Raw genomic sequence first — 19,226 nt, forward strand, 5'->3', positions numbered from 1 at the left:
ACGGCTGGACGTATCACACGGCAGTGTGCTCGGCGCTGTATTCGTGTCTGTGGATGGAGCGGCCTCCTGCCTTCCGGCAGCTCTGTGGTGCTCTGTCATGCCCCTGCACCGTGATGCGCTTCGGCCGCCACCCACAGGCGGGCATTTAGGTTGTTTCCAGTACTCACCTGTCGTCAACAATGAATGGATTTCTTTTCCCTCTCCTCCAGTTTCTCAAAGCAATTTCTTTTAACATTTTTCACCCACCTCTTGCCATATGTCCTCAATGCTCAACATACACTTGTTACTAGACACAGATGTAAGTTTGTTTGGTTTTGGCATGGTCTTATATTTTCACGCATTTATTTGCCTTTGTTTTTGTACAAAAAGCGATGGTGCTAGGTGTGCCGTTCTGCCTCGGGCGTCGTGCACGGCACGGTACAAGGGCGCCCTTCGGGCTCTGCTCCAGCTGTCCAATTCAGTCTCCGGGGGCCTCGGGGGATTCTTCACAGTGGCCACTGCGTCACCAGTCGCTGCCCAGTCACAGGCTCACTTAGTGTTAGGTGGCAGCTGTTGCTGTTTTGTGGTTATAAACCGCGCCGAGAGGCATCCTTGGTTATCCACGGTGAGCTCTCGTGCACGCACTGGGGTGGGACAGAGCACCAGCAGTGGCCTTGCGGGCTCAGAGGATGTGTGCGGTTTACATTTTGATGTTTCTAAAAGTCTCACCCACGTGCGCTCCCGCCGAAGTCTAAGGCGGGTGCTCCTTTGTCCCCTCCTCTGCCACCACTGGAGTGTGCCGTGGGCCCTGACAGGTGTTCCTTTTCTTCTCTTTTCTTTTTTGTAGCTCATGTGCCTGACATAGGCTCTGATTCCTGAGCCGCCCACTGCAAAGAGGCGTCTGCCTCCAGGTCCACGACAGGAAACTGCACGACATCACCGGCCACTGACTGGAGAGCCGGCACCCGAGCCCATTTTGAGTCCCCTGTGTACCCACCCAATAAGGAGTGAGCCCCGAAACCCTAACCCTCCACCCATCGTGACCCCCGGTTAAGGCAGAACCCCAGACCTGTGTTTTCTACTCACAACCTGCAACCTTGCTGTGTAGCCCCAGGTGTGTTGGGTAATTTTCAGGTCCAGAAAGCAATAAACATTTTTTTTCAAAGCTTTCTGCTGGTTATCGCTGAAGGGCATCTTGCAACTGCAAGAAGAATGGCCAGGGCTGGTCCAGCCACAATGCTGGTATTGAGAACCCGGGGCCAGCACAGAACATGGGTATTACCTACGTCTGGACCTACATCCATACCTAAGTTTAGGTGGACTTATGGGTAAAATGTAGTGCTTTATTGTTTTCGTTTGTGTCAGCAGGAAGACTTCCCTCCCCTTTCTTTCTGTCTGCTAAAACCTTACTCACCTTTGCAGACCCAACCCCAAATGTCCCTTCTCTGCGGGGCTTTCCCGGTTCTGCAGGTGGATTGAAAACTCCCTTCTCTGTGCTCCAAGGACTTCGTACAGAACTGGGGGATGGCGTTTCCCTCTTTCTTTCTTTCTTTTTTTTTAAGATTTTATTTATTTATTTATTTATTTATTTATTTATTTATTTTGAGAGAGAGAGACAGAGAGAAACATCAATGTGTGGTTGCTGGGGGTCATGGCCTGCAACCCAGGCACGTACCCTGGCTGGGAATTGAACCTGCGACACTTTGGTTCGCAGCCCGCGCTCAATCCACTGAGCTACGCCAGCCAGGGCCGTTTCCCTCTTTCTAGCTACTTTACACTTCATGTCAGACCAGCCATCTGCCTCTCTGGACTTGGAAATTGCATCAACTTCCTCTGTATATCTTATAACAGTTGCACACAGTAGGTGCTCTGTGAATGTCTGTAGGATCCATTCACCTATGAGCCATGGAAAGAAAATGAATCAGGGCTGGACCTCAACTGTACGTCAGGCACTGTGCGGTGTGCATCACATAGAATGTTTCCTTCGTCCTTATCACGCACTGGTCTCTTAGACAGACAGACAGACAGACAGTTAGATGGAGACTGTGCATCAGCCCCATATAGCTCTTCTTCCCTTCATTTAGTAGCAGAACTTTTGGATTTCAGTTGCAGTCACGGCTGCCAAGAATGACAAGTGTACTTCCTAGCCTCCCTTGTCCCCGGGGCCATGTGATGTGTACAACTCCTGGCTCAAGCACTTGGAAGGAAGGGATGTGTGTTCCCGGAAAGGGGGACCCCTTCCCTGCTGGCCCCTGTATGGACCCAGGAGACGTGGCGCTGAGCCATCCCCAAAGGGGCATGGCTGGACGCTCCCTGGGCAGGGCTGGAGCCACGTGGCCCATCGCTGAGAAAAAAATGAACATCCGTCTTGTCTAGCCACGGGACTTTGGGCCAATTCCACAGCAACCACACCCATATCTGAATCCATGTGGGTAGGTTCTGTTATGCTTACTTCAGGGGTGGAGAAACTTGGGCTCAGAGAAGCTAACGAAGAACTCGCTCAGGACCACCCAGCAGTGAGTGGGCCTCAAGCGGCTCTGTGAGGCTCCAGAATTCACCCTGGTGATCTCGATGCTCTTTTGGCAGCCGGGAGGGCAGGTCCCGCATCGCCCGCATGAGTCCTTGGAGCTAGCACTCCTGCCGTGGCTGGTGCATTGAAGGCCCCTCCCGCACTCTGTGGTTCCCTCCCTGGGAGTTCGCCGCGCATTCCTCTGGCGTCCACTCACGGGAGGAGGACCCGACTTTGTTCACCTGACAGTGACGCCCACCGCCTCTTTCCCGCTGCTCAAAGGCCTTCGGGGTTCCTTACCACCGAGTCCAAACTTCTAGCCTGGCCTTCCGGGGGCTCCTGGCTGGAACCTGCATTTCAAGAGAGCTTTGCTCCACTCCCTAAAGACACCTGTCCACAGTCTGGGGACACCGAGCCATCGGGCAGGGCAGGAGCTCCACAGTCGGAGTCTGAGGACCTCATCTGCAAAACCAGAAATAACGGCAGCCCTCTCGCGGGTTTGTTGTGAAGATCGGATAAAACGGTGTGTGTGTGTGTAAGCTCCCAACTTCCTTTCTAGACAGGAACTAGGAAGACTCCCCAGCACTTGGGATAGGCGCAGGGTTCCAGTTCCTAAAGTTCAAGTAGGGAGCTCCTTGGTTTATATTCCTAACTGCGCATATCACACATCAGCCCCAGGTAGTTCAGCAGAAATGGGATGTATTAAAGGACTTGAGGTCACTCACAGAAACTTCCTGAGAGGCAGGGTTGGAGGTCACACCAGAGTCCTGCCCAGAACTGCCCCAAAGGAGACCTCACTGTAGCCTGTCTGGTTTTAGAGAATACCTGTGATGCTCACACCTGGATGCTTCTAGAATTTCTGCCATTGCTGTCCGGGAAAGCTGGCGCCTTGGGCACCTCCATGGCTAGAATAGACCCTGAGTGGCACCTGCTGTCTTAGTCCACCGTGCTCACAGAGGTCCAGGGGAACCCAGATGCGGGTACGTCTGATTGGCCACGTGTTTGTGCTCCAGCTGCAAGGGAGGTTGGGAAATTGAGTTATCGGTGTTAAATTCAGTCTCGTGGCTTTAAATCTCATCAACAGGCTGGGGACTTGCAAATGAATAAGTGTAGTTCAGGCCTTCCACCGGACACCGCACTTGTCTGTTCAACAGTCTAGTCAATATTCCCCTTTAGATGCCTCCTGGCTGTTTCAAAATGCAGCACAGCCCACACTGAGCTCCTGAAGACAGCCACCGTGGGAGGCTGAGCCCTGGCTTCCAGAGATACCCCGGTCCTAGTTCCCAAGGCCAGGGAGTGTACCTTATGCTGTAAGTGAGGGTTTTGCAGATGCGATTAAGTTGAAGGGTCCTGAGGACAGAGTTTATCCTGCATTGTCTAGGTGAGCCCTCAGTGTGATCGTAAGTGTCCTTCCGAGAGGGATGCAGAGGGACATTGACACAGGAGAGGAGGAGACAGCCACATGATGGTGGCAGAGAGAGGCGTGAGGCACTTTGAAGTTTGAGGGCAGAGAACCAGACTCTCCCCTCAGGAGGTTCCTCAGGGGGAGGGAGCCCCAGGCGCCCGGCCTTAGCCTGGTGAAACTGCTCTCTGCCTTCCGGCCTCCAGAGCTGTAAGAGGGTGGATCTGTTTTGTTTGAGCAGCGGAATGTACTACAGCAGCAACAGGAAACTAACACACCCTGAACCCGGCCTACCCATAGTCTTCTGTTTAGACGGATAAGCCCACCCTTCAGAAGTCCCCAAATGCCCTTTCAAACACCTTGAGTCACCTGTCACTCCTTCCCTTCTCTCGCCCTTGCTGGTTCGGCTTACAGAATCGCCGAACAATCCAGTCTGCTTTGCCCAGCCTGCTTTGAGCTGCTGTAGTCTGCCGCCTGGATTACAGCCTTGAACCCTAATGACTCTCCCTGCTTCCACCTTACCCCACCCCTATGGCCTCTTTGAAACCCAGCGATTAGAGTGAAATTTTTGTCGTTTTTATTGGGGACATTTTCAAACACGCATGAAGTATAGAGAATAGTCCCTTAACAACTCAGCCACCTCACTTGCGTGTTCACGACCCTGCAATTGCACCTGTGTCGCACGGAGTAAGGGCTGAACAGCCCCTCCCCCACCCCACCTCCACTTCTCCGATCTCTTTCCTTGCTCCCATTCCTTGCTCTGGTCTCAGCCACAGTGGACTCCTGGGACACGCCAGGCACTTTCCCACCTCGGAGACTTTGCCCTCGCTGCTCCCTCTGCCTGGAAGTCCTCCCCCAGCTGCCCCTGCAGCTACTGGTCTCACTCCTGCAGGTTACCTCCCACCTCCGGGAGGCTACCTGGACTTTAGCGTCTAAAATGACAGCCCGTGCCGCAAGCTCTAACTCTGCGAGACCCCTCAGGCTGTTCTCCTTTTCCTTGTGTATGGTGCTTCGTCATCTGCTGACTTAGTTGCTTGTTCAGTTTATTCAGGGCTGCCCATTGCCCACCTGTTAGACCGTAAGCTCCAGGTGGGCAGGACTTTTACTGCTTTTGTTCACCGGTGGATGTGCCCCGAGACCCTAGAACAGAGGTTGCAGCCTGGTGGGCACTTAGGGCTGAATGGCGGGGTGGACAAGGGTTGGTTTTTAGCCTGGGGAGGCGTAGATTTGAGACAAAGCATGTAAGGTCGTTGGGAAGGTTTAACAGGGCAGCTGATCCGTAGTGTTGGGGTTTGACGTACGTCTTGGTGGTTTCACTCCTTGTCTCCCCAAGCAGACCGTGCACTCTGTATGGACACAGGTCACATGAAAGTCCTCTTTGCAAACCCACTGCACCGGACCCTGCTGTTCCCAAAGCAGGAAGGTGGGGCGCTCTGGCACCAGGGCCTCAGTTTACCTCTCCCGCTGCAGGACGTGCGTGGTGAATGAGGTGGCTCCTCCCACCTGTCCTGGGGGGTCGCTGAGCACTTTGGACACATCAGGCTTCCAGCGCTCTGGAGTCCCCACCTTGCTTCATCCCAACCACATCCCTGAAGGTGGGCCATTGGACCCCCGACGATCTGAGGCTCAGAGAACGTGGACCCTGGCGTAGAAAACAAGCTGAATCAACAAAACTGTATTTCTACGCGTGAATGCCAGTGGGCATGAGTGATAGAAAGAGGTCTGAGAAGAGAAACTCCACATCGCTAACTGTGGTCACTTCTGGGAAAGGGAGAGGGAACTGGAAAAGATAAAAGGAGACTCTCATCATTACTGTTTTGTTTGGCATCATTTTTTTCCTTAACCTAAAAATAAATGTATCCTTGTGTATAAATTATTTATCTAAAAGCCAAAAAAAAATTAATTTTGAATGCCTCAAGTTGGGGACACAAACTGAATCAGATGTGCAATTGTAAAAAATGTCCAGCAGGAGGAGCCCTGGTACAAATTTGTGGGCTGTGGGAGATTCCTTTAACTTCAGGGGGGACCACCATTGTGGTGCAGGTCTGGCCAACCACCACAGACACCCAGTGACCTTATTAAGAAAGCCACTAGCCTTAGCAACTGGCCCTGTGTGGTGGGTACCAACAGCAGCCCCTGCAAGGGCGGGACTCCTTGTTGTATAATCAGTCACCGGCCCAGTGCTCTGCACATAAAAGATGCTCAATAAATATCTGGTGAATAAATGATTGTTCTCCGTTGTTGACCTTTTGTTGTAGACCCTAGATTTGCTCCACAATTTTGTTGCACCAAATGTGTTAAACCTTCTGCGACTTCGTAGCATGCCCTTACCAGGATATGCATACCAGGTAGCATTGCCTCCTGAAGCTACTTGCCCTGCCTCCAGCTCCCACACCCTGCAGACATACACCTGAGGCAACAGTGGATTCCTCCCTTGAAGCCAGAACACTCTGGGGAGGGAGGAAGTGGCAGGACACTGAGGACAGGTACTGTGGGCGGGGCTGCGAGCCAGGCTCAGCTCAGAATGGGCTCAGCAGGCTCTGGAAAGAAAGGCTGTAGAGGAGCAAAATCTAAGAACTGGCAGGTTGTGGCATGTGCACCGGTGTGACCGTCGATGTGAGTCTCAAGAGTGCGGCGAACCTCTTGGAGAAGCTCTACCCAGCTGGGTGCCATCGAACCAGGCAGCTTGCCTAACCCAGTGCCCTGCTGTCTCACTCCTTGGGGTCTCGACGGGCTGGTCTCCCTGCACTGACTTCCCTTCCTGCTCTGCCATTTGGCAGACTTGAAGGCCTACCTAAAGCCCCATCTCCTCAAGGAATCCTCTGTCACCTGCCCCCATCAGAACCTTGGCTGCCCTTTGTTCCTCCACGCCCCAGCCATCCGAGAAGCCCCCTAACATGGCTCATCTCCACTGTGTGGTCACCTTTCGGGACTGTGGCTTCTCTGAGGACTTCCCCATCTTTGTGTCCCTGGCCTGGCCATGCCTGGAAAAAGTGGTCACGCAGCATGTGGTTTTAATGAGAGAATAGAGACATGAATGAACTTCAGAAAAGAAAGCAGAGGCGGGGGGGGGGTGGTGATAGTTTAATTTTCTTTTAATGTGAGTTTTGTTGGAGGAGGTCAGGGATGGTACGAGAGAAGATTAAAAGCACCCTGTGTCACACTGTTCTGTATTTATGCTACATTTCAATAAAATGTTTGAAATGGGTGATGTCTCGCCAGTGTGGGTGAAGAGAGAGGGTGACAAGAGGCATAAGACCTTGGGATACTAGAAAGGGAGGGAAAAGGTCCCAACTCATTTCTGATTCATGGTCTGTCTCAGGGCAGCCAGCTCCGTGCAGGCCGATCCCACGGAAGCCCCCGCCAAGGGCGTCTCTCGGGCCAGGCTCAGGAGGACGCGGTGTCCCCTGCCTTTGGGTTGCCTGGTTACCAGCCCGCTCATCACTCACAGCACAGTGGCCTGGGACTTAGTGAAATGTTGCTGCTTTGAGTTCCATGGACAAGAAAATGTTTTACTCTTTAAAGAATGAAAAGAAATGTTACTTTTATCTGAATGTAAAAGTAATAACACCCTTGAACAACTTTAAACGATACAGAAAAATAAATGTCTGTCACACTACGCGCAAAGCAGGAGGGTTTTCTCCACGTCTGTTCAAACACATACACGTGTTTATACGTTTACATGCACGAGGCTGTTTGACATCAGGAACGCCACTGAGAACAGAATCATTCAACCACAGCTTCCAGGCTTTTTACACGGTACAATGCTGACTGCAGACATACAGTTGCCTCCTAACTGGCCTCCTGCTTCTGATCCGGTTCCCCTCCAGCCCAGCTTCTATGACACTCTCTGCCTTCCGAGCAATCGGCCTACGTCAAGATCCTGATCGCAAACCTCCCTCCTCCCCTCGGGTCAAAATCATCAGCGCAAAATAGGGTCTAGCACTGACGACCTTTCCGACCTTTCCGTTGGCCCCCACGCTGCCTCCCAGTCTCGGGTTCCCAGAGCCCCTCCCTGCTCACCCTCAGCTCCTGGTTCTCAGTGTCAGCCTCCACACTCGGTACCTGTGCTCGCTTCCTCCTCGAGGCCCCACTTTGTCCCGGTTTCAGACGCATTTGTTTTTATGTCTCTCTCGAGGACAGTGCCTTCATCCCTTCGTCTCCATGTCTGTCACAGTGCTTCCCCCCGACAAACCACAACCCAGGGGACATCTGATGCATGAAGGAATGAACACGGAATTTGCATTTAATGGAGTGAGTCCATGGGCACGAAGAACCCAGAACAGGGTCACACACGTAGTCGGCCCTGTGTAGGCGTGAGTCCTAGCATCGCCACTACTACTAGAGCTGTCCGACAATAAATAAACTACCAATACGGTGCTTTCTAATACAGGTCAAGAGATTACTGCGCAGTAGGCTCTGGGCTAAGTGCTTTTATACAGGCTCCTTTTTAATCCTCGCCCATCTCCGTGAGATCTGTTCTACTGGTACCCTGTGTTATAGAGGAGAACATGTCGAAGTACAGCGCTTTCATTACTGGGCCAAGATCACGCAACGTAGGTGTTCCTGAGAGTTTTCCCGGTCAGGGCAGATAGGGTGGCAGCCAGTCTCAGCAGAAGCAGGGACACACGAGCTCGGGTTCGTCATCAGTTGCCACGGTGAGCGCCAGCGTCACGCCAGGTGCGCAGTGGGCACCAGCTGCACATCTGCTGAGTGAGGGAGGGACTGTCAGGCACTGGGCCACAAGAGAAGCGCTCACGGAAAGCCCCAGAGCACAAGAGAGAGAACTGGGTGGGCTCTCGGGAGAACTGAGCTCCGGTCTTCCCTGTTCTGGGTCTCTTCTGCAGCCACCTTGAAGGGTTGTCCCTCCAGCACAGTGGACTTGGTACCAGGGGACTTTCAGGACTGAAGAGGAAGTGGACACCGTGGTGGTAACGATGCTGACAGCTCAGCAAGTCTGAAGACACAAGGGCCTCCCACGCCCACGGGGCCGCAAAGGCCAAGGGCTGTGGGAACCCTGACGTGATCACAGGCCTGCCTCGCCCCATCGAACCCTACCAACGTCCCCCACAAACTTCGGTGGAAACTGGGTGAAATAGAAGCCCAGTTTGGAAAGGGGTTTCAGGCCCTTGTCTGTGAGCCCTCCGTGGCGGAGACACCTGACGCGCCTGGTGCCCACGTCGCGGAGGCAGGGCATGCACAGAGGCCCGAGAACGAGGGCGTGTGGCGGGGGTGGACTTAGGTTCCCAGGCATCTGGCGATGCTGGTAGATAAAAAAGGAGAAAAGAATGAGGGAAAAATCCTAAAAGCATTCCTGAACGTTGATTTAAAATACATGTTGCATTTAAAGTACACATTGACTTAGTATATGTATTGATATAAAATACATGTCGGAAGGCCCAGGACTTTGATAAAAAACGTGCCGACACCCTCCCGTGGGTCTTCAGAGACGTGCGGTGGCTGCCTGGCAGACCCGTGTCTGGAGCTCGCCTTGAATACATTGGCCGGGGTCTGAACTGCGTCCCCACCCCACACGGTTTATATCGTGTTACGGCGGCCCTCGCAAACCGATGAATATGTCAACAGTAAGCGACGTAAACAGACCTGTGAAGTGGAGACCAGCTTTCCTGACTCCTCTATTCGTTAGATAATAGAAGTGATGTTTGCCCGGGGTGCTAAGCAGACGTGAGCGACTTCAGAGCACCACGCGGAGGATTGTTCACGGCCCCACTCCACGGCCCAAAGCACAGCTGATCCGCCTCCGAACTCTTATTCTTCTGTGTGTTGAGTCTTTCCAAAATTCCTCAGTGCAGAAAAGTGGATCTCGTGACAATGAATCCTCACGGAAGACTTAGCAGTGGCTGGAGCTTAAGTAATAGGCTTTTGAGATGCAGAGCTCAGCGTTGCACTTCACGGGAGACTTTTGGCACCAAGGAAGGGGGCAAACCGGAGCCCAGTACTCGCAAGAAGGGCACAAGCATTGCTGAGAAGTGGAAGCTGCCACTTTAAGACCCCAAGAGGGTTCCATATATCCACACTAATAACCAATGAAACCTAGAAAAACTGGACAGGTTCCTGGAAATATATAACCTTCTTAGACTGATTTATAAATAATTGGAGAATCTAAATAGACTGATGAAACAGTGAGAAAATCGAAACAACCATCAGAAACCTCCCAGAAAATAGAAGTTCAGGACCAGATGGCTTCGCTAGTGAATTCTACCAAACATTCAAAGAAGATTTGATACCTATTCTTCTCAAACTCTTCCAAAAAATTGAAAAAGAGGCAATACTTCCTAACACATTTTATGAGGCCGACAAATAACCCTGATACCAAAACCTGGCAAGGATAACACAAAAAACAAAACCGCAGAGCAATATCTCTCATCGATATAGAGGCAAAAACCCTAACACAATACTAGCAAATCGAATGCAATATATTAAAAAAATAATACAACATGAACAAGTGAGCTGCAATCCAGGGGCACAAGGATGGTTCAACACACACAAATCAATCAGTAGAACACACCACATTAGCAAAAGAAAGGATAAAAATCATAGGATCTTGTCAATAGACACAGAAAAAGCATTTGATGGAATACAACTTCCCTTTGTGATTGAAACACTCAATAAAATGATTGTAGAAGGGAAATACCTCAACATAATAAAGGCCATATATGACAAACCCTCAGCCAATAGCTTAATCAATGGCGAAAACTGAGAGCTTTTCTTCTAAAATCAGGAACAAGACAAGCATGCCTACTCTTGCCACTCTTATTCCACCTAGTTCTAGAAGCCCTAGACACAGCAACCAGGCAAGAGAAAGAAATAAAAGGCATCCATATTGGGAAGAAAGAAGTAAAAGTGTCACTTTTTACAGATGACATGATTCTGTATATAGACAACCCTAAAGATCGCACCAAAAAACTATTAGAAACAATAAACAAATACAGTCAAGTTGCAGGATACGAGACCAATGTACAAAAACCCACAGCATTTCTATGCACTAACAATGAAACTTCAGAAAAAGAATGAAAAAAATTTCTTTTGCAATTGCACCAGATGAATGAAATACCTAGGACCACATTACCAAAGGATGTGAGGAGTCTCTATACTGAAAACCACACAGGCATGTCCAACCTGCGGGCTGCGGGCCACGTGTGGCTCAGGTGGCTGTGACTGTGGCCTGACACAAAACTGTGAATTTACTTAAAACTTTATGAGGTTTTTTTTTCCATGATCATGTGTCACAATGTATTTAATGTGTGGCCCAAGACGACAATTCTTCTTCCAGTGTTGCCCAGAGACGCCAAAAGTTTGGACCCCTCTGCTACAAAGCATGATTAAAAGAGATTGAAAAAGCCACAATGAAATGGAAAGATATCCTCTATTCACAGGTTGGAAGAATCAACGTATTTAAAATGGTTACATTGCCCAAAGCGATATATAGATTTAATGTGGTTGCCATCAAAATCACAATGTCATTTTCTGGAGAAATAGAACAAAAAAAATCAGATTTATATGGAACCATAAAGGCCCCAAATAACCAAAACAACCCTGAGAAAAAAGAATAAAGCTGGAAGTATCACACTACCTGTCTGCAAACTATACCACAGAGCTACAATAAAAACAAAACAAACAAACCAAAAAACCCCATAGTGTTGGCGCACAAGCAGACACGCAGATAATGGAATGGAACCGAAAGCCCTGAAATAAAAACCACATGTATGTGGGCAAATAATTTTTAGCAATGGAGCCAAAAACACACAATGGAGAAAAGAAAGCTTTTTCGATTAATGGCGCTGGAAGATTTGAAAAGCCCCATGCAAAAGAATAAAACTAGATTGCTCTTTGTCCTCATGTACAAAAATTAATTCAAAATGGATCAAAGACCTAAATATAAGATCTGAAACAATAAATTACATAGAAGAAAACATAGGTACTAAACTTACAGACCTTAGTTGTAGAGAACAATTTATGAATTTGATCCCCGAGGCAAGGGAAGTAAAGGCCAAAAAAAAAAAAAGTAAGTGGGACTATAACAAACTAAAAAGCTCCTGCGCAACAAAAGAAACTTCTATCAAAACAAAAAGGCAACCAACAGAAGGGAGATGATATTTGCAAACAACAGCCCTGACAAGGGGTTAATATCCAAAGTATGTAAAGGGTTCGTATAACTCAACACCAAACACAGTTCAACTAGGAAGTGGGCAAAGGACCTGAACAGATGCCTCTCCTGAGAAGACATACAAATAGCCATCAGATGTATGAAAAGATGTTCAACCTCATGAGTTATTAAGGAAATGTAAATCAAAACCACAAAGAGATACCACCTCACACACGCTGGAACGCCTGTTATCAACAGGGCAGGCAATAACAAGTGTCGGAGAGGCTGTGGAGAAAAGGGACCCTCATTTACTGATGGTGGGAATGTACACTGGTACAGCCCCTAAGGAAATCAGTGTGGCAGTTCCTCAAAAAAATTAAGAATACCCTGGCTGGTATAGCTCAGTGGATTGAGCATGGGCTGCAAAGCAAAGAGGCACAGGTTCGATTCCCACTCAGGGTACATGCCTGGGTTGCAGGCCATGACCCCCAGCAACTGAACATTGATGTTTCTCTCTCTCTCTCTCTCTCTCTCTCTCTCTCTCTTCCTCCCTTCCCTCTCTAAAAACAAATAAATAAAATCTTAAAAAAAATAAGAATAGATTTACTGTATGACCCAGCAATCCCTCTTTCAGATACCTACCTGAAAAACTTAAAAACATTTATTGGCAAAGATATACACACCCCTACATTTATTACAGCATTATGCACAGTGGCCAGGACATGGAGACAACCAAGGTGTGCTTTGATAGAGGGTTAGATAAAGAAGATATGGTATAGTCCAGGCTAGGGGGCTCAGTCTTTTGGAGCATTGTCTTGTATACCAAAATGTTACAGGTTTGATTTCTGGTCAGGGTGCATATGAGAGGCAATGGATTGATGTTTCTCTCTCACCTCAATGTCTCTCTCTCTCTCCCATCACCCTTACCTTCCCTCTTTCTCTAAAATAAACAAAAATATCATATATATGAAATCAATAAAAATATCATATGTATATGAAGATATGATACACATATATTATAGAATGCCACTCAGCCATAAGGAAAAATGAAATACTGCCAGTTGTGACGACATGGATGGACCCCAAGAATATCATGCTAAGTGAAATAAGTAAGTTAGAAAAAGCTAAGAACCATAGGATTTCACTCATATGTGGGACATAAAACTGAAGCTCATAGACACAGGTAACAGTATGGGGCTTACTGGACAAAAGTGTGGGGAGGGGTAGTAAAGGGTAAAGAGAGCCAGATATGAGAGATGATGTGATAGTGGGTGATGGGCACGCGATGCAGTATACAGATCATGTATCATAGAAATGTACAGCTGAAACCTCCATGACCCTATTAACAAATGTCACCCCAATAAATGTAATAAAATGATATCGAATGAAACAGGTTGCAGAATCTGAATTATGCTAATATCAGTACAGTTATTCATTACTTACGGCCTTCTGTTTTTGTATTGTTTTGGTAGAGTCTATTTCAGATATGTCCCAAAAGTAAGAAATGTCTAAGTATTAAGTCACTTTACTTAGCATTTTAGGAAGTAGTTGCTTCCCCCCACCCAAAAGTGTGAATTGCAGTAGGTTACCTAAAGCATATTTTTTTCATTATTGTGCTATTTTGGTCCTTTGAAAGTCCAATTGTTATGTAGCCATTAAGGATAGCTGATGAAGTTACCCAAACTTCACTGAGGTGTCTTATTGGAGAAAAATGCACGTTGACAAGCCAGTATAAGTGTGTGTGTGTGTGTGTGTCCATCCTGTGCAGAAGTCAAAGGGGTTAATTTGGCTGGTACCAGCTGCACCTGCATGATTTTGTTACAGCGATGCAACATAACTCTAAGGTGGTGCTTGTAAGATTTTACTCTGGGAATAGCAAGCACATGGTTAAAAGCTCTCAGAAGAACCCATTAAACTTGTCCAAATTCTGTGTGGCACAGAGACCCGTACAGAATTATAATTAGAATGAAGTTTTTGTTTCCAGTTGGCTGTGGTTAATAGAATGTAGGGAAGGGGCAGGCAGAGAGGGAGAAAGAGACTCCCCTCGGCCCCTCACTGACTGACACTTAAACCGTAATTGTTCTCTGTCTGTGTGTGTGTGGTGGAGACACAGGCTGCTCTGGGATTACCGAGTGGGGCGGCTAGCAGTCCAGCCTCAGGGAACAAACACGTGGAGACCAAAAAAAATAATGACTATCTATTCCAAACATGAGGGGGTGTGTTGGAACTATTTCTAGACAGGTAGACTAGGATGTGCAAAATTTAAAGTTTATGTTCTCAGCTACTGAGTATGACTTCAACGTTTGCACTTTCTTTATTTAACAAATGTACACAGTCACCAGTTATCTTGCTCAGCCACTAGTCATCAATTATCTTGCTTAGTAGTCATAGGAGATGTAGTGACTCTTTGAGGTATTACATCTAAGGACGCAAGACTGAATTTGGCCCTGCGGCTGCCGCCTCCTCCAAGGAAGTTGCCAACCAAGGCTACTATAGCTCAACACCAGCACAGATTGGAAAGCAGCCATCATTACTTAACAATCAGGTTGCCAGGCTTCACACCTGAGGCCTACCTTGTCCAAGGTGAGGGGGATGGGGCCCAGAGGACGTCACATCTGAGTGTGGTGACCTTGCCCAGAAGTAAAGGTGGCCCAAGGATTCCTTGCTTTCAGCAATCATATTAGGAGCTCTTCCTTCTTGGAAGGAGTTGATGGGGCACTAGGAGATGGAAAGAGGAGAGTCAGGACAGATAGACAGAGAATTCAAATTTCAGTGTCTCCAAATAAAGCTTTATGGAAACTCAGCCATGCCCATTCACGTATCCGTGGCTGCTCTCAAGCTACAATGGCAGAGTCGAATAGTTGTGACAGAGACTGGAAGGCCAGCAAAGCTGGAAAGGAAAGTATTCATTATCTGGCCCTCGACAGAAAATGTTTGCTGACCTATGACTCAAAAGTCCCCAGAAGCCCGCGGCCACACTGGGAGAATAATGGGGGGTCTGCTTGGTGCACGAGGGTGCCACGTGCGTCTCGGATGCACAATCTGTGCAAATAACACTACCTTTTCTTCCAGCATCCACGGCTCTGTGGGCACAGCTGTGAAGAGCTCATGAGTAACTGTTTCTTAGAGAGAAGGAGCAGGAGGTCTTTTTTTCCCCCCAGGTTTTCGTTGAGCTGTTTTTCCTTGAGAAGTTGAGAGTCAAGGAATTGTTACCAAGAGGAACCCATGGGGGAGAGAGCCCAGATACTGTTACGGAAACAAGCCTCCTCCCCTGGGGTCTTTCTGTCACTGTGGGTACCTTGTCTGTCACCAGGTGTTAGGAATTGGGGCCCTCAATGCCAGAGCTTGGTTAAAAAGGAAAGGGATTATTCATTCAAAAGTTATACAGGTTTAGAGTAATGGTGGAATGCCGCGGTTAAAACCCCGAATTTCCTTTAAACACCCACAAACACACGCACACAGTGCTGCCTTCACCCCTTTGCCCAATCACGCCAGTCTCAGAACGTGCCAACCAGAAGTACTCTCCTCCAGAAGAAAAAGAACGGAAGTCCACAGCGTACTTCTCCCGTTCCTCCCAGTCATCCGTGCTCACCTGGGCAGGTCTCCCGCAGTCCCCAGCACCATCAGCGGTGTCACCCGGCTCTCCAGTTCTCAATCCAAAACCACGTGGCACCTCTTCCTGGCCCACCAGCGAGAGTCCTTTCACCCCTTTTCTTCCCCACGCATTCTCCAATAGCCGCCGTCCCTCATGGCAGCCCGCCTTTTACTTTAAATCCCAGCCTGGGACCTCTTCCTTAACCCCATTTCCGACTCCTCCCACAACCAGCTACACCTGCCAGCACTCCTGTATTCTCTGCCTTTCTTGGCCGCCCTAGTTAGTGTGGGCAGGCGTGGACCCTTGGCTTGGAGCTAACCATTTCCAAACTCTTGAACAGGTGTGATAAGCCTCCCAGTTACATCACAGGTCAAAGTGATGCATATCTTCTGGCTCTATTCAAGCTGGAGGACTAGTCTGCCATCATTGATATGCAAAATAACTGTTTTTGCATATCAGGTATGAAGCTGGCCTGCTGTTATGGATGTGCAAAAATAACTCTCAATGGCCCCGCTCCATGTCTCCTATCCCCTAGCCAAACTATATTCCTGGACACCCCAAGTTCTGAACCCTGTTGCAAATCACCCCTTTGAGGGGCCCTGGATGCACCCCATTACAGAATCATGCCGATTAGCTTGACAACTTAGAAGTTGGTCTGACTATTCCCCAAGATATAGAATAGTCCTGGTACTTGATTTAGGAGGTGACCCCAGGAACACCGGTGAAGAAGTCGGAAGTGAGAGCTGGAGGGCCGGAAGCCAATCTGGGGTGAAGACAACTGGAACTTAATCCTGCAGAGAGTGCGGAACATACTTCAGAGTCCTTGCACCCGGCACGGGGATGGTGGACATCTGTGACCACCCATTGGTCACAGGTGGAGGGCAGATCCCATGAGGACATCTGGTCTACCATCGTGGCCACCGACAGCAGCAGCAGAGATGGGATGACGACAGCAGCGATGGGACATCACATGCCCTTTTGTCTCCAAGCCTGTGACTGTGGCATCTGCACAAGTATTAACTCTGGCCTGAGGTCTGTGCCAGAAATTGCCAGCACTCAGGCAGTCAATTTTGTCAGGAGATCATTATGAAACAGCCACACACAGAGAAATTGCAACAAAGAAAGCCTGTCAGGGAGTTATTGAAATTTTTCAACAAGTTTAGAATTTCTGGTTTTGAAAACTGCTGCAACATTGCAAAGCAAATACACCCAGGCTAAAACGGAATTTAAAGATTGACACAATGAACAGAGATAAATGAGATTTTCATATGAAGTTTGGGAACCAATTATTAACAAGGGAGATAGTTTTAATATTAATTTTTCTTTGTAATTGAAGGCACAGTGAAATAATTTTTAAAAGATTTAATTTATTTATTTATTTATTTATTTATTTATTTATCTACAGAAGGGAAAGGATGGAGAAAGAGAGGGAGAGAAACATCTATGTGTGGTTGCCTCTCACACACCCCCTATTGGAGACCTGGCCCGAAATCCAGGCATGTGCCCTGACTGGGAATCAAACTGGCAACCCTTTGGTTCACAGCCCATGCTCAATCTACTGAGCTACACCAGCTAGAGCCAAAATGTTTAAAGAAATATTTTTGACTATACAAAAGTTATGAAGTCACTTCTGGTTTGTTGCATGACTTCTACAAGCTACAGAAAATATCAGAGGCCCCATCAAAATGCCATTGAGTAACTTCCCATTTTTAACCTAATTCAGACTTGACTTGTATAAAGAGTTAAATCTTTTAATTTATTTTTAACTTAATCTTTTGTCTTTTTTCCATTACCATTTATCCCCCTCATCCCCTCTTCCATCTCCTCCCACTTCCCTCCCCCAAGCAATCACCACACTGCTGTCCATGTCCATGAGTCCTTTTTCCTCAATCCCTCCACCCACTGACATCCCCATCCCACTAGCTGTCATCCTGTTCTTTATGAGTCTGTCCCCATTTTCCTTGTTAGTTCAGTTGGTTCATTAGATTCCAAATATGAGAGAAATCATATGTATTTGTCTTTTTCTGATGGGCTTATTTCACTTAGCAGAATGTTCTCCAGGTCCATCCATACTGTCTCAAAGGGTAAAATATTTTATTTTTTGTGGCCGAGTAGTATTCCATTGTGTAAATATCCCATAGTTGTTTTATCCACTCATCTACTGATGGACGCTTGGGCTGCTTTGATATCTTAGTAAATATAAATAATGCTGCAACGAACATAGGGATGCTTATGTTCTTTCAAATTAGTGTTTTGGGTTTCTTTGTCCCAAACATGGTTAAAAAAACATGGATATAGTCCCAGAAGTGGGATTGCTGGGTCAAAAGGTAGATCCATTTTTAATTTTGTGAGCTATCTCCATACTGCTTTCCACAGTGGCTGCACCAGTCTGCATTCCCACCACCAGTGTGAAAGGGCTCCCCTTTCTCTACATCCTCACCAGCACTGGTTGTTTGTTGATTTATTGATGATAGCCATCCTGACAGGTGTGAGCTATGAATCTGTTTATAAAAATTGTTCTTCAAGTCATTAGCTCTAGATGTACCATAATTTATATTAAGAAATAATTTATCATACTTATTTCATAGTTGTCGAAGTCTACAAAATGTATTTCACAGTCCTAGGAACAGTTATATCAGAACAAAATCCTTCTCAAAACAAATTATCAAAAATTATTTGGAATCTTGAATTTGCCAAGAGTGGTTGGCAAACTGCATCTGTATTGACTGAAAATGAAGTTGCCACAAGTATGAATTTTGATGACCTATCAAATGAATGTGCAGAAAAGTGAGAAGAGAAATCTTATGGTCAATCTAGATATCACATTAATAAAGTATTATTTATTGTGTTATATAAAATTATGTATTGTGGGGGGCTCCACCTGCAGGGTCCATCCCCCCCCCCCCCCCCCCCCCCCGTCAATTGGCCATGGATGAGGATAAGCCTACCAAGATGTGATCTGCTTGGGGAGGAAAGGTGACTGATTTCTCAAAGGAGAAGGGCCAGGAGCCTTTTCCCCAATGGGCTTTTATTGGGTTGAATTTGCATAGGAATACAGGTAAAGCCCATCAATCATTGTCAGGCAGAAATGATCAAACAATAGGTAACATTCAAAGAATTCTGAGGACTTATTCTGAGTGAGGGTCAGATAGCTGAAGAACCATACAACTTTGGGGAACAAACTCATTCCATGCTTGGACGCTTATCATTTAAGTTGAGGGTTTTAGCAAAGCAGGTTTCACAGGACTTTATGAATTCTTTCTTAGGCCTGAGTGCCCCAGGGAACCCGCCCTTTCCAGCACAGGGCGGCACCGCCCTCTGTCATTGTTTCAGGCTTGAGTCAGGCAGGGGACGTAAGGCAGCCAAGAGATTAGGAGACTTCTGACAGACAGAATGAGGACTCAGGCTATGTCAAAGCTGAGGGGTGAGGGCCCATCCCCCCTTTTTCTATAGCCCCCCAAGTCCTTCCCTGAGGGCCCTTTCATGATCGTACCTGTCTTGGGTTGTCCCTCCCTTGAGGAATCTTACCTGTCACTGGCTAACCAGTCATCCACTCGGGGACAGGCAGGGTGAAGCAAAGTGGGCAGAGGTGGTGCCCCTGCCAGGGAGATAAGCTTTGTCTCCTTAATGGCTT

General features: G+C 47.8%; 1 protein-coding gene and 1 long non-coding RNA gene across 2 annotated transcripts in view; one reads left to right on the forward strand and one right to left on the reverse strand.

The window, feature by feature from the left end:
- Positions 1–1,149, forward strand: part of BST1 (bone marrow stromal cell antigen 1) — a 15,765-nt gene extending 14,616 nt beyond the window's left edge. The window contains exon 9 of the mRNA XM_028508193.2: positions 827–1,149. Within this exon, the coding sequence (XP_028363994.1) occupies positions 827–858 (32 nt within the window). The 3' untranslated portion in view covers positions 859–1,149. The remainder of the gene's footprint in view (positions 1–826) is intronic.
- LOC118499071 overlaps positions 1–16,058 on the reverse strand; it is a 24,934-nt gene extending 8,876 nt beyond the window's left edge. The window contains exons 1-2 of the long non-coding RNA XR_004901577.1: positions 15,558–16,058; positions 14,571–14,715 (exon numbers count right to left, since the gene is read on the reverse strand). This is a non-coding gene — a long non-coding RNA (uncharacterized LOC118499071). The remainder of the gene's footprint in view (positions 1–14,570; positions 14,716–15,557) is intronic.
- Positions 16,059–19,226: the final 3,168 nt, after the last annotated feature.

Source organism: Phyllostomus discolor, chromosome 1 (assembly GCF_004126475.2).
Source record: "Phyllostomus discolor isolate MPI-MPIP mPhyDis1 chromosome 1, mPhyDis1.pri.v3, whole genome shotgun sequence".
Taxonomy (NCBI): domain Eukaryota; kingdom Metazoa; phylum Chordata; class Mammalia; order Chiroptera; family Phyllostomidae; genus Phyllostomus; species Phyllostomus discolor.